We start from the raw sequence: 12,954 nt of genomic DNA, 5'->3' as shown, positions 1-12,954 counted from the left end.
TTAAGTCTTGGTATTTCCATGTGTTAAGATGAATGTAAAAGCTGCTTCTTACTTGAAATGTGTGCTAAATGAATTAATGTGTTCTCGAGTTCTTTTTCAACTTTTACTAATCTTTGCCTTTTCAGGAACCTCCTTGCAGCCGGCTCCCTCCTCCTCCCCAGCCCCATCCTAGTCTAGATGAGCTACATCGAAGACGAAAGGAGATAATGGCCCAGCTAGAGGAAAGGAAGGTTATCTCTCCACCTCCTTTTGCACCTTCACCAACATTGCCTCCTACCTTCCACCAAGAGGAAGTAAGCACATCATTTTTAATCTCATTTTATAAATTTTTCCTTTGTTGGTGGTTTGTTGTGTCCCGTTTAAGTAATCTTTGCCTATTCCCAAGGTTATGAAGATATTTTCCTGTGTTTTCTTCTAAAAGGTTTATGAACCATTCAGAATTTATTTTTGTATGTAGTGTGTTAGGAGTCAGGATCCATTTTTTCCCCCAAAAGATACCTCATTGATCCAGCATCATTTAATGAAAAGACCATCATTTCCCCAGTGCCCTGTAGTCATCTTTATCATAATCAGGTCACCTTTGTCATAGTCAAGTAACTGTATATCTTTCTGGACTCTATTCTTCTATCTTGTTTCATTGATGTATTTTTCTATTCTGGCACCAACACCATATTGTTTTAGTGTAGTTTTATAGTACATTTTAATATGTGGTGATGTATGTTTCCTAGTTTGGTCTTCTGTAGGATTACGTTTGCTCTTCTTGATTCTTGGAATTTCCAAATGCATTTTAGCATCTGCATGTTGATGTCCATGAAAGTATCTGCTGCAGTTTTTATTAGGATTACATTGAATCTCTGGATTTGCACTGTCCAGTATGGTAACTACTAGCCACATGTGGTTAATGAGTGCTTAAAATGTGACTAATCTGAGTGCGGATGTGCTATAAACATAAAACATACACTGGATCTGAAGATTTAGTACCCCTAAAGAAGTAAAATATTTTATTAATATATTTCTATTAATTACATGTTAAAATGATAATACTTTGGATGTATTAAATTAAATAAAATGTATTATTAAAATTAATTTCACCTGTTTTTATTTTTTGATGTGGCTACTAGAAATTTTTAAATTACATATGTGGGTCTCATTATATTTCCACTGGACAGTGTTGTTTTAGATCCATTTGGGGAGAAGTGACGTCTTTCCAATATTGAGTCTTCAAGAACATGGTGTATGTTCCACTTACTTGGATCTTCTTTAATTTCTCTCAGTGTCATATATCATATAGTTTTCAGTGTCTTGCATATCTTTCATTAAACTTATTCCTAGATAACTGATGTTTTTTGGAGCTATTATAAATGGAACCCTTTCTGAAATTTCATTTTCTCTTTGTTATAGAGAAATTAAGTAGATTTTTGTGTATTGTTCCTTATATTCAGCAGCCTTACTAAATTTCCTTATTAATTCTAGTATTTGTTAGTGGATTCTTTTGGATTTTCTATGCATACAGTCATGTCCTCTATGAATAATGACCATTTTACTGTCTTCTTTTCATCCTTATATCTCTTCTTTTTTTACTTTGTTGTGCTGGCTAGATCCTCCAGTACACTGTTGAAGAAAAGGGATGATAGCAGGTATTCTTGACTTATTTCCAGTCTTTGAGCGAATGGAGCTTTTAACAATTCACCATTACAATGTTTGCTGTAGGGGTTTTTGTAGATAATCTTTATCAGATTAATGAAATTCCCTTCTGTTCTTAGTTTTAGACTGTTTTTATAAGTAAAACGTCAAAGATTTATTTAACTGAAGAATGAGAAAAACAGCAGGATGCTAAAATTGATCAAAGAATAGGACAGGTTAATATAGGTAGTGAAAGACAGAAAAAAAGAACACTGAAAGTTGCTAGAATAAACTGGTTAATGTAATGCAGAGCAATAAATCATAATTTGGGGGCTCATCTTCCTTGTATTTCTACAAGACAGTGCTGATAGTTATCTTGAATGAATGTTGTCTTACTTTTTAATGTCTACAGGTTCTATAGTGGTGTTCATTTTTCCCCTTCTGATATTGGTAATAATTTTTTCTTGGTCAGTCTTGCTAGGGATTTATCACTTTCGTCTTTTAAAAAGCCAGCTTTTTGCTTTGTTAATCTTATTTATTTATTTATTTTGATTTACTGATTGTATGTACTGCCTCAGCTTAGAACATGCATATATGTTTTTTTAAAAAGTCAAATAGATTCTCCGCAGGGTTGCAATTAATGCTGTGTAAGGAAAATGTCTTACATCCTTTACATGTAGAATTTTGATTCTAAGCAACATTGCTATCTGACAAATTATGAATAATAAGCAATGAAAATTGAAAACTTAAGTGCATCGCATAGCATATAATAAACAGTAGTCTTTTGAGTGCATGAAAGTGATCTACTAGCTTTCATATCTAAACACTTTGGATGAATTTTCCACAGTTCATGTGGGTTAATAAGTAAAGTTGTAACATCTTCTATTGTGATTTTACTTGTAAAGTATGACATTACATGATAGTTGTTTCAAAAACTATATAGTAGAGACACCCTAGAATCTTATTATGCCATACTGGTTTTTTAAATATGGAAAGTAATATGACACTGTGAAAAGTGAGCTAGTTTTGGAATCGCATTTATTTATCTTTGAGGTTCAGCTGTGTCGCTTAGTCTGCGATCTTTTGTAAGTTGCTTAGCCTCCCTGAACCCTGAGGCTCAGGCTTCCCCATTTGTAAAGCGGGTGCAATAAAGCCTACCGCATAGAGGTGTGGTGAAGACTAAATAAGGCATAAGGCATCTGGCACATAGCGGGCGTTCAGTAAATAACAACTGTTTGTATTTTTTATTCTTTTACTTCAAATAAATATTATAATAATGCCTGGCTGTTAAGGAACTTTATCTAGGATTATTTTAGTTACTGACATACAAAGCTATATATTTAAACATCAGTTCTGACTATAAGCAACCTACTATAGTTGTACTGAATTTATGCATTATAAAAATACATAACATAGAAAGTTCTCAAAACCCTATTTTCTATATCACTCTCAGTTTATTATATGTTTCGCCTTTGTATATGTATTTCAACTTTTCTGGCATGAACTAGCATATCATTATTGTTTTTTAATGGGATCATTTAGTAGTATATCTTGAGATTTTGTTTGTGTCTTTTGCGTTCTTTTTATTTTTCTTCACTGTAACGAATTGTTCTGGATGTCTTCCTATGTCAGTGTATAAATTTATCTCGTTCTTTTAACAGCTGCATAATACATTATAGTTGGAAGACATACTCTTGTTAGTAGGTCATGTCTTTAAGAAGCTAGCTGTTCTACATGAAGTTTGTGAGTGGAGGAGAAATAGAAGATGGAATTTTTTAAATAGAGGTAGGACAGAAAAAGAAAGAGGTTACAAACAATAAAAACAGGAGTTATAGTTGAAAATGAGTATTTGTGAATAGCAGACCCTCTGTCAGTGCAGAAGACCAATAATGATGATTCAGAAAGGACAAGATTTTTCTTAGTATAGGGGGAGGCACAGAGCCACTTAAATGTACCAGTTGCCCCTAGGGTATCATCAGTGTATGTATCTGTGGTAAAGCGAAAGCAGAATTAAAGTTCTAGTTCCAGCACTGCCCTATACTGGTATAGCTTTGGTCAGATCACCAGTGTGTCTCATGGACATGAGGAACATATAAGATGGTGTATATAAAAGTACTTTGAAAACTGTAAAATATCACACAAATGTGAATGCTGCGATTTTAGTAAAAGTACCTTAGACCTAGAATAGCTATTCTCTTATTACCTAATTTCAGAACTCATCCTGAGAAAATAAAATTAGGCATCTTATCCTTTTCACTTCATTGACTCAGCCTAAGGACCAGAATATATTCAAGATATGAATTATTGCTGTTAAAGAGTTTTCAGTAAAAAAGTTATTGCATCATCATGCACTATATAGAACATTTTAAATTACGTTGTAAATAGTTTTTAATGTTCTTGTTTATTTGGAATGTTATTGAAAGAAACATTGAGGAGAGTCTAGTAAAACTAGGGCCTGGTACTTATTTGTTTAAGTGTTGATTTCATCTGTTGAAAAAGAGGATGAGCAAACCTCCTCAAAAATCCTAGCTTAATTCCTTGAAAGACATTGAGATACTTCTTTTTGACCCTCCGCTAACAAAGTGTAAAGGCTAAACATCATTCTTCACATTACAGATTTTTCAGTCTACAAAAATCTCATATTGGGACACAAATCAAATAACCATCACTGTGTTGCTTCAGCATAACGTTCTAAGAAATTCTTGCTTTCTCTATGTTGCTATTCTTAGACCCATTTCCTATTTTGTTTCTTTTTTTCTCCCCTCATGTGTAGTTTTTGGAGGAAGACTTGAAGGTAGCTGGGAAATACAAAGGAAATGATTATAGCCAGTACTCTCCCTGGTCATGTGACACCATCGGCTCCTACATTGGAACCAAAGATGCAAAACCCAAAGATGTTGTGGCAGCAGGGAGTGTGGAAATGATGGTATGTGTAATAACTAAGCCATAATTAATACAGATCAAGATAAGCCAAATAAATTATCCCCCATTATAGTGTAGACACAAATAATTGACCTTTGCTTAAGATTTCAGGCCATATTCTATACTGTGTGATTGAATTATATTTAAACAGTATGGTTTTTTGTTTGTTTCTTTCAGGTATAAGTAAAAATCTTTTAATACTTATCTAGACGAAGATGAGTATTTATTATATTTCTTTGTAGCCAGCAATTAACCCAACAGCTGTTTAGAACCAAAATTAAATTATTTTGCATAATTAATCAAAATCTTAGATTGCTTGTCCAAATAAGTTATAACTCTTTTACAGCTCTTGAGGTTTAAACAACAAAGTTGAATCTAGTGAACAGTAGTAGTATTTGAGTCAGAATTGCAGCTACTTAGCTTCAAGTTAGCTGTGGTGTACTAAAGCTTATTAAGCTTACACTGTTTTGTTTTTTAACAAAAAATAATGTAACACTGGTATATCTAATACCCAAACTTAAAATATCTCACTATTTTATCTTTATTGCTTTTTTATTTTTTAAAGAAATAAAACTTTATAGAAGTAGTTAAATCTTCCTAAATATACCTCCCTAATCTCATTTTTCTCCCTCCCTCCTTCCCTGGAGGTAACCTCTATCTTGAATGGAGAGTTTATCATAATTTCATGGATAATTTTATACTATTCCTAAACAATTTTGTTTTGCATGTTTATAGACCTTGTATATATTATATACTTGAATTTACATTTTCATTCAGCGTTGTTTTTGAGATGTATCCAAATTTATACCCATAATTTCATTCATTTTAACTGTTTTCATCAGATACTATTTTGTGATAGCTGATGTCATATAACAAAAATATATGTAAATTATTATTCATTTTCCTAGTGATGGACATTTAGGCTATTTTTAATGTTTTGCTATTATGTACAGTGCTACAGTGAACAATCTAGTGTTTCTCTCCTTGTGTACATGCATGAAACTCGTGCTTAGAAAGTAATAGCTGGGTTGAAGGATATGCCTTGACTGTTATTCTCAAACCATTTGTCCTTATTAACTCTAACAAGGTTCCCTAAGTTATTATATAGGTTTTCATAGACAAATACTTGTCCACGTGGTTAAGAGAAGACCAATTCTTGGTATTAGAAAAGGAATAGTTGGATGCTAATACCACTATAAATGAGTAAAATATTATCTGTAGCATAAATACCATTAAATGCCAGCCCAAAAAAAAGAGGAAGAAAAGGATATAGAGGAGGAAAAAGCGAAAATGAAGCTTTTGTTTTTCTTTTTTTTTTTTTTTAATTTTTGTTCCTTTTTCTCCCCAAAGCCCCCTGGTACATAGTTGTATATTTTTAATTGTGGGTCCTTCCAGTTGTGGCATGTGGGATACCACCTCAGCATGGCCTGACGAGCGGTGCCATGTCCACGCCCAGGATCCGAACTGGCGAAACCCTGGGCCACCGAAGCAGAGCGTGTGAACTTAACCACTCAACCTTGGGGCCAGCCCCGAACCTTTTGTTTTTCTGTGGTGGGATTAGGGAAACGTTGTTAGGCCATAGGAAACAGCCTTCTAAGAACAGGAATGAGATGAGGAGTTGGAGATAGAGAGGAGCCCTTGCTTTGTACCTGGCTTTCACAAAGGGTTATTATATTAAAGTAACATAAATATTAGCAAAATAAAACTCATTTCCTTAAATCAGTAACGGATAAAAGTGTCTGCTAACCTAACCTAATTATATACTAGGTGTAATTGAAAATCTCCCATACAGGTATAAGAAGTCTAGCCCAGTGTTTCTCAAATATTAATGTGCATATAAATTGCCTAGGGGTCTGTTAAAATGCAGGTTCTGTTTCAGTAAGACTAGGATGGGACCTAAGATTCTACATCTCTAATGAATTCCCAGATGCTGCTGCCGCTGCTGGTCCCTGGACTACTTTGAGTAGCAAGGGTCCAGCGATTAGATTTCCATTTCCATTTTTCTCGGTACTTATTTCTTTCTGACTGGAAGCCCTTTGAAAAACCTGTGGTGACACTTATATTTTTAAACATTGTTTTTCTAACTGTTGAGTTTTGAAATTAGTTGAGTGGGTCATGACGAACCTTTATTTAAAGAAATGAATTGTAATAACAATATAAATACTAGAGTACATTACATATAGTAAGGGTAAAGATGTGTTATGAAATTTTATATTTGAATGTGTATATGTACTGGATCATGATGTAAAGTATATTTCTTATTGTGGGGGAGTGGTCAAAGTTTTAAAAAGTGTTTTATAATGACAACCAAAGTTGTCGTAAGTTTTATTAAGTTTTAGTCTTACCAGTGAGAACATTGCACGCTTTTTTAACCTTATTACAGAGCTAGAAGAAATTATGTTAGAGATCTAAGCGTGGGGTGGATTTCTCATTTTACTTTTTATCAGAACGTGGAGAGTAAAGGAGTGAGAGACCAGCGATTAGATCTCCAGAGAAGAACAGCAGAAACCAGTGATGATGACCTCATCCCATTTGGAGATCGACCAACAGTATCTCGGTTTGGTGCCATTTCTCGAACTTCCAAAACAATATATCAGGGTGCTGGTCCAATGCAGGCTATGGCACCTCAGGGAGCTCCCACAAAACCTATTAACATTTCAGGTAAGAATCTCTGAAGTAAGCCGATCTAGAGGGTTCGCATTCATGATGTCCAGCACCACCTCTATTCCACATTTACTATCCGTGCTTTCCACAGTCTTCCAAAGCAGTAATCTTCAAACTGTTCCATGCACTTATCTCTGGGAATTCTAGGGGTACAGACTAAAATGTGTGTATGTGAAGATTGCCTGTTTTTTTTAATAGCTTCATTGCTTTTATTTAAATAATACATTCTCATTTTTAAAGAACGATTCAAACGAAAAATGACAAAGACTGTCGTTTTAGTGGTGAAAAAATGAACATCAATACCCTATTACCGTTTGGTAGACATCTTTGCAGATAGGCATATACACAGTATGCCTGTGTCTTTTAGATATGGCTACCTTAAAACAAGAAGCACATCATACTACAGTAAATTATTCTCTTCCAGATTATAGTCCATATGGAACCCATGGTGGCTGGGGAGGTTCTCCATATTCACCTCATCAAAACATACCTTCTCAGGGACACTTCAGTGAAAGGTAGGAGCCATTGTTTTTACTTTTACAAACCTTTAAAATTAATCAACTTTTCCTGTTTTTCTGGTCAATAATATTTTTAGAAAATAAAATTTAAAGTTTGTTCCATACTTTGTTTCCCACCAAAGGGAGAGAGTATCCATCTCGGAAGTGGCCAGTCATGGAAAACCCCTTCCATCTGCTGAGAGGGAGCAACTTCGGCTAGAATTGCAGCAGCTAAACCAACAAATTAGCCAACAGACCCAGCTACGTGGACTAGAGGTACCAACCTGTAGATTTTTTTTTTCATTCCAATTTTTGAGGCGTTCTCAGAGATTCTAAAAGGAGAAACTTTGAGGTACTATGAACACAAAATCTAATGGTCTTTCTTAAGAGTTAGTACACATATTCATTCTTCAGAAAATTTAAGGACTTAGAGTTCAACTCTGGGACACTAGGAAACTTAGGATTTCTATTACCTGAGAATAGAAAACAGGTTATCTGAAATTTCCCAACAGGAGCTTATATTCCCTCATGACACATTTAAGTTTAAGGTATACAGTTTTTATCAACAAATTCTTTTAGCTTATGATTTGTTTTTAATTTTTCTTATTTCCTTTAATCCTTAGCATTTATTTATAAATCTTTTTTTTTTTTTTTTTGAGGAAGATTAGCCCTGAGCTAACATCTGCCACCAGCCCTCCTCTTTGCTGAGGAAGACTGGCCCGGAGCTAACATCTATGCCCATCTTCCTCTACTTTATATATAGGACGGCTGCCACAGCGTGGTTTGACCAGCAGTGTGTAGGTCCATGCCCAGGATCCAAACTGGTGAACCCCAGTCCATGGAAGTGGAACATGTGAACTTAACCACTGTGCCACCAGGCTAGCCTCTGTAAATCTTTAAAAAGTAGAAACTTAGACTTTTGGCTTAAAAAAACAGCCTATGTGTAATAATAGCACCTTTCATTAATATGGTTCTTTAAATTTAAATTGCTGTCACATATCTTATTTGACCCTTAAAACGTCCCTGACAGGTGGGTTAGGCAGGTAGTATTTTCCCCCTTTTTTGGTTGAAGAAAACAGAGGTTGAAACATGAACCCAAGTCTTCATACTCCAAATTCAGTGTTCTTTCCACTCTGCTGCCTGACATTTAAGGGAAACAAAATATCAGAAAACAAAGAATTTAAAATCTCTTTTAAGTGCCACCCCAGGAAGACTAGGTTTTGTTTATACTATTATCCTTTACGTGGGAACATATTCTTTGAATATAGAAAACTAAAGACATTCCAATGATAAATACATTGCTCCATTCTGGAGAAAAAGATACTATTATAACAGTCTTTATCATTCTACCAAGATCTTTAATATAAGTAAGGCATCACCGTGGAAATAAATTTCTAACTAATTCTGTCTTAGACTTTCTTACTAGGAAGACAGTAGGTGATTGTTTTTTGGAACACATGTCTGGTTTGTGCTCTTATGTAAGCAGTAAGGTTTAGAATTTTTAAAAACCTATATAATAACTCATAATAAAACCTATATAATAACTCATATCTCCTTTTGCCCTTTATTTATGTTGGTCCAAAACTTCTTGCTGATTCCTATTGTAAGAAAAAGAATGCTAGGTTTAATTATGTCCGTCTTTAATTCATTAGCTTTTTAAAGATTCAGACCTTTAACTCCATATAGCATGATTCCTTAAACAGCTGATTCATGGCTTTTTGTCTTAGTTGATATTTCTAGACCCATTTTCTGTCCCAAAAGAATATCAGCATCATTTAGAGGCTTGCCACTTGCTGAATTCACTAGGGTTAAATAAATGTCGTTGCCATTACTGAGGTTTCATTGAAATAAATCACAGAATTTACTTCAGAGAAAATTCAATAAAAAAGAGGAGAGACGCACATTTATAGTTGACCTCTTTCAAGTAAGAAAATTAAAAGAGCAACTTATACATAAGATTAAATTGCTATTCACTAAGTTTAAAACCCCTGTTTTTTTCTTTTTTTATTCAAATAGTATTCAAAGAAAGAGACAGTGTCTTATAGTTGCATCATTTTTATGGCAACTGCCTGAGTGATAAGCTGCTGAAGGCTGTAGTCTGGAATCGGCCTGGTCATTCTCTACATGGTGTGATGTGTGTTGAGTTGTGTGTGTGCTTGGCTTTATGCACTAGGCTGTTAGTAACAGGCTGGTGTTGCAGAGGGAGGCGAACACCCTGGCAGGCCAATCACAGCCCCCACCACCACCTCCAAAATGGCCTGGAATGATCTCAAGTGAGCAGTTGAGCTTGGAACTGCACCAGGTGGAAAGGGAAATCGGGAAGAGAACCCGGGAACTGAGTATGGTGAGTTTATGGTGGGAAAAGAGGGAATGTGAAAGGAAATGTCCTAGAACTCATGGCTCTAGAGTTCTAAAATCATCTAGAGCTATCAAATCATTACCCCCAGGCGTTCCACTGGGTGATTAATACTTAGAGTCAGTCTCATGAAGATGGGCTGCCTCTCTATTTTATCATTCCTCTCCTCATTCCCTTTTGGTTTAAGTGTGTTCTTTGTCTTAGGATTCTGCGTTATGAAAAAATTTTAGGGAAAACAAGGTAGTTAATTGAAAATTATTAAATATTTGTTAAACATACTCATTAGGGAAGCAGAGGGGATGGTGTTTATGATTTTACAATACCATCATGTCATACGAAAGATGTATTATTACCAAATAGCATTCTAGTTTTCATAGCCGTTAAGTTATTGATGTCTTCTTTTTTGTTATGAGTGAGATGTAATCTACACATTCCTTCCTGTGGAATTGTATCCGCAGATGTGCTTAGGGCTTGCTTTATAGTGCATAAACATTCATTTCAGTAAATTTTGAGTCTTAGGGGATTGAACCGCTCCCCCCAGGTTGCATGGTAATTGACTTTTTTGTGCATAGTTTTTACATTCTTTCTAAGCAAATAAATGAGGAACTTAGTTTTTCTGCTTTAAATAGATATATTACAGATATTTATTACCTTTTGACTTGCTTTTTCTAAGTCATCAGTTTTTCTGTGGAATTTTTTCATATAAACTCGAGGCATTCTCCCCCTCGTTGTCCAGCTTGGATAGTGAGCAAGTGGCTTGTACTCTCTTCTGTTTTTGTGTATGTTTCTCTTTTAGTCTGCCTGTGTCTCTGATTATTTCACAAAACTAAATATGATTTCTGGGTCATCAGTTTGTGTTATCTGTATTTGGTCTCTCTTCCGTTGGCACCATTAAACAGAAGATTTGAATTTATTTTGTTCTCTTTCAAAGGAGAACCAGTGTTCTCTGGACATGAAAAGCAAATTGAATACAAGTAAGCAAGCAGAAAATGGACAACCGGAACCACAAAATAAGGTTCCAGCTGAGGACCTTACATTGACATTCAGGTAAAGAAAGGAACATTTTCATAGTTTTATATCATCCAGTCATGACAGAAGTACCTTCATAAATATGATTTTTATTTTTTAAAATATCATTCTTCTGTATACATTAGGAAAAGAATATTTTTGCATAAATATAGGAGTTATAAAACTTGTTTTAGAACAGATCCAAGGTTGAATTATCTGTCAATACCTAACAAGTGAAATTTTCTGATTTTGTTTCCTTCCCCTTGTTTTTTAATTTGTTTAAAACCCGTGTTAACATTTTGATGTATACCCATCCTGTGTTTTTTAAAATGTGTAGGCATTTAGCCTCTTTCTACCCACGCCGGCATCCCCCAGTTTTTAATTTGGTCTGTCCATATCATGCAGTTTTCTTCTACAGGCGTGGAAGGACACATATCAGCTGTCATAAACAACCCTGCAGTAAACAGTATTGTCGTTAACTCTTTGTGCATCTTTAATTACTTCATTAGGGTATTTTGAGGCTTTTGATGCATAGTCCTAAATTGCCCTCCTAATGATATATAACAACAATTTCTAATGCCCTCTTACTCTCAAGCTTAGGTTTTGGCTCTTTAAATCCATGCATTTACCTGGATTCAAAATAATTTTTTTGTACTAGTAAACCTGCTAAGGCAAGGATCGACACTTTTTGTTAAAGGCCAGATAGTAAATATTTAAAATTATGGGTCTTAACAGCCTCTGTTGAAACTCTCAATTCTGCCATTGTAGTGTGAGAGCAGCCATACATGGTACATAAACAGATGGACAGGCTGTGTTCCAGTAAAACTTTATTTACGAAAATAGGCACTGGGCTAGCTTTAGTTTGCCAGCCCCTGTACTAAAGCATGGATATAGAGCTATAAGTTAAAGTTTAAAAGCCATTCATATGTTTTTCCATACTGCTAAAAGAAAGGGCTTGCTAATTTTATTCTACTAAATAATCATTTTTATCTCTCTCCTTTTTTTTAAAATTTCAACTCTTCTTTTTTTTATGTTGACAGTGATGTACCGAATGGATCAGCGTTGACACAAGACAATATCAGCCTCCTATCAAACAAGACCAGCTCTCTGAACCTATCAGAGGACCCTGAGGGAGGAGGGGACAGCGAGGGCTCCCAGAGATCAGGGGTTACACCCAGTTCTGCTCCCTGAAATATGAGGAGTCCTGCTTTTATCTTCTGCTCCTAATCAGTTTGTGGGGCATAGTGGGAGGAGAACAGATGACTTCTAAACTTTTTCTCTGAGAGTGGTCAGAGAAATCCAGGAAGAGCACCGGAGGCAATGTGCACAAACACCACTACTAAAAACAAACCCTGCACATAGTTCACATTAATGCATTTTTTAATTTAAAAAAAAGAAAAAGAAAAAGAAAATTAGCAGTATCTGCAAGCAATTCAGATTAAATTTGTTTTTGTTCTGTGAATGAACTTTATTTTAATAACTTTGGACGCCTTGGATCCAGGGCTTTAAAAAAAAAGAAGATATTATATATATACTCTGTTTGATTAATTGTATGATCTTAATGAAGTAGGTTTTTCTTGTATTTTGGTATTATTACATACCCAGTGTATAATTCCTTACCCCCAATCCTTTCCAACTCTCATGACCCCATAAGTTAAAATAGACAAAAAGCACTTTCTGAAAATTCTGTGGTGCTTGAGAAACAAAGAGACAGTAATAGACTAGTTATTAGAAAATGTGCAGCAAACCAACTTTTCTGAGAGATGTTATTTAGAAGCCATAATTTCTTTCCCATTCCGGGTGACTAGCTTCATGTGTAGGTATGTTTTTCATATGGCAGTAACACTTTTTTGTTGTTCAGCAGAGTTTTATCTCTTGTTTTTG

General features: G+C 34.9%; 1 protein-coding gene across 10 annotated transcripts in view; it reads left to right on the top strand.

Moving 5' to 3' along the window:
* RC3H1 (ring finger and CCCH-type domains 1) overlaps nucleotides 1-12,589 on the top strand; it is a 72,308-nt gene extending 59,719 nt beyond the window's left edge. For 2 of the 10 annotated variants that reach the window (XM_070590916.1, XM_070590915.1), the window contains exons 13-20: nucleotides 126-293; nucleotides 4,397-4,549; nucleotides 6,993-7,206; nucleotides 7,634-7,724; nucleotides 7,850-7,982; nucleotides 9,907-10,050; nucleotides 10,994-11,109; nucleotides 12,111-12,589. In XM_070590916.1, coding sequence (XP_070447017.1) covers nucleotides 126-293; nucleotides 4,397-4,549; nucleotides 6,993-7,206; nucleotides 7,634-7,724; nucleotides 7,850-7,982; nucleotides 9,907-10,050; nucleotides 10,994-11,109; nucleotides 12,111-12,261 — 1,170 coding nt within the window. In that variant the 3' untranslated portion in view covers nucleotides 12,262-12,589. Of the gene's footprint in view, nucleotides 1-125; nucleotides 294-4,396; nucleotides 4,550-6,992; nucleotides 7,207-7,633; nucleotides 7,725-7,849; nucleotides 7,983-8,365; nucleotides 10,051-10,993; nucleotides 11,110-12,110 lie in introns of all 10 variants that reach the window. The other 8 variants (XM_070590914.1, XM_070590913.1, XM_070590918.1 and 5 more) reach the window with 6 other exon arrangements.
* The last annotated feature ends 365 nt before the right edge of the window (nucleotides 12,590-12,954 follow it).

This window comes from Equus przewalskii, chromosome 23 (assembly GCF_037783145.1).
Source record: "Equus przewalskii isolate Varuska chromosome 23, EquPr2, whole genome shotgun sequence".
NCBI classification, from domain to species: domain Eukaryota; kingdom Metazoa; phylum Chordata; class Mammalia; order Perissodactyla; family Equidae; genus Equus; species Equus przewalskii.
Note: the sequence above shows the minus strand (reverse complement) of the source record. Positions and strands in the feature narration are given on the sequence as shown.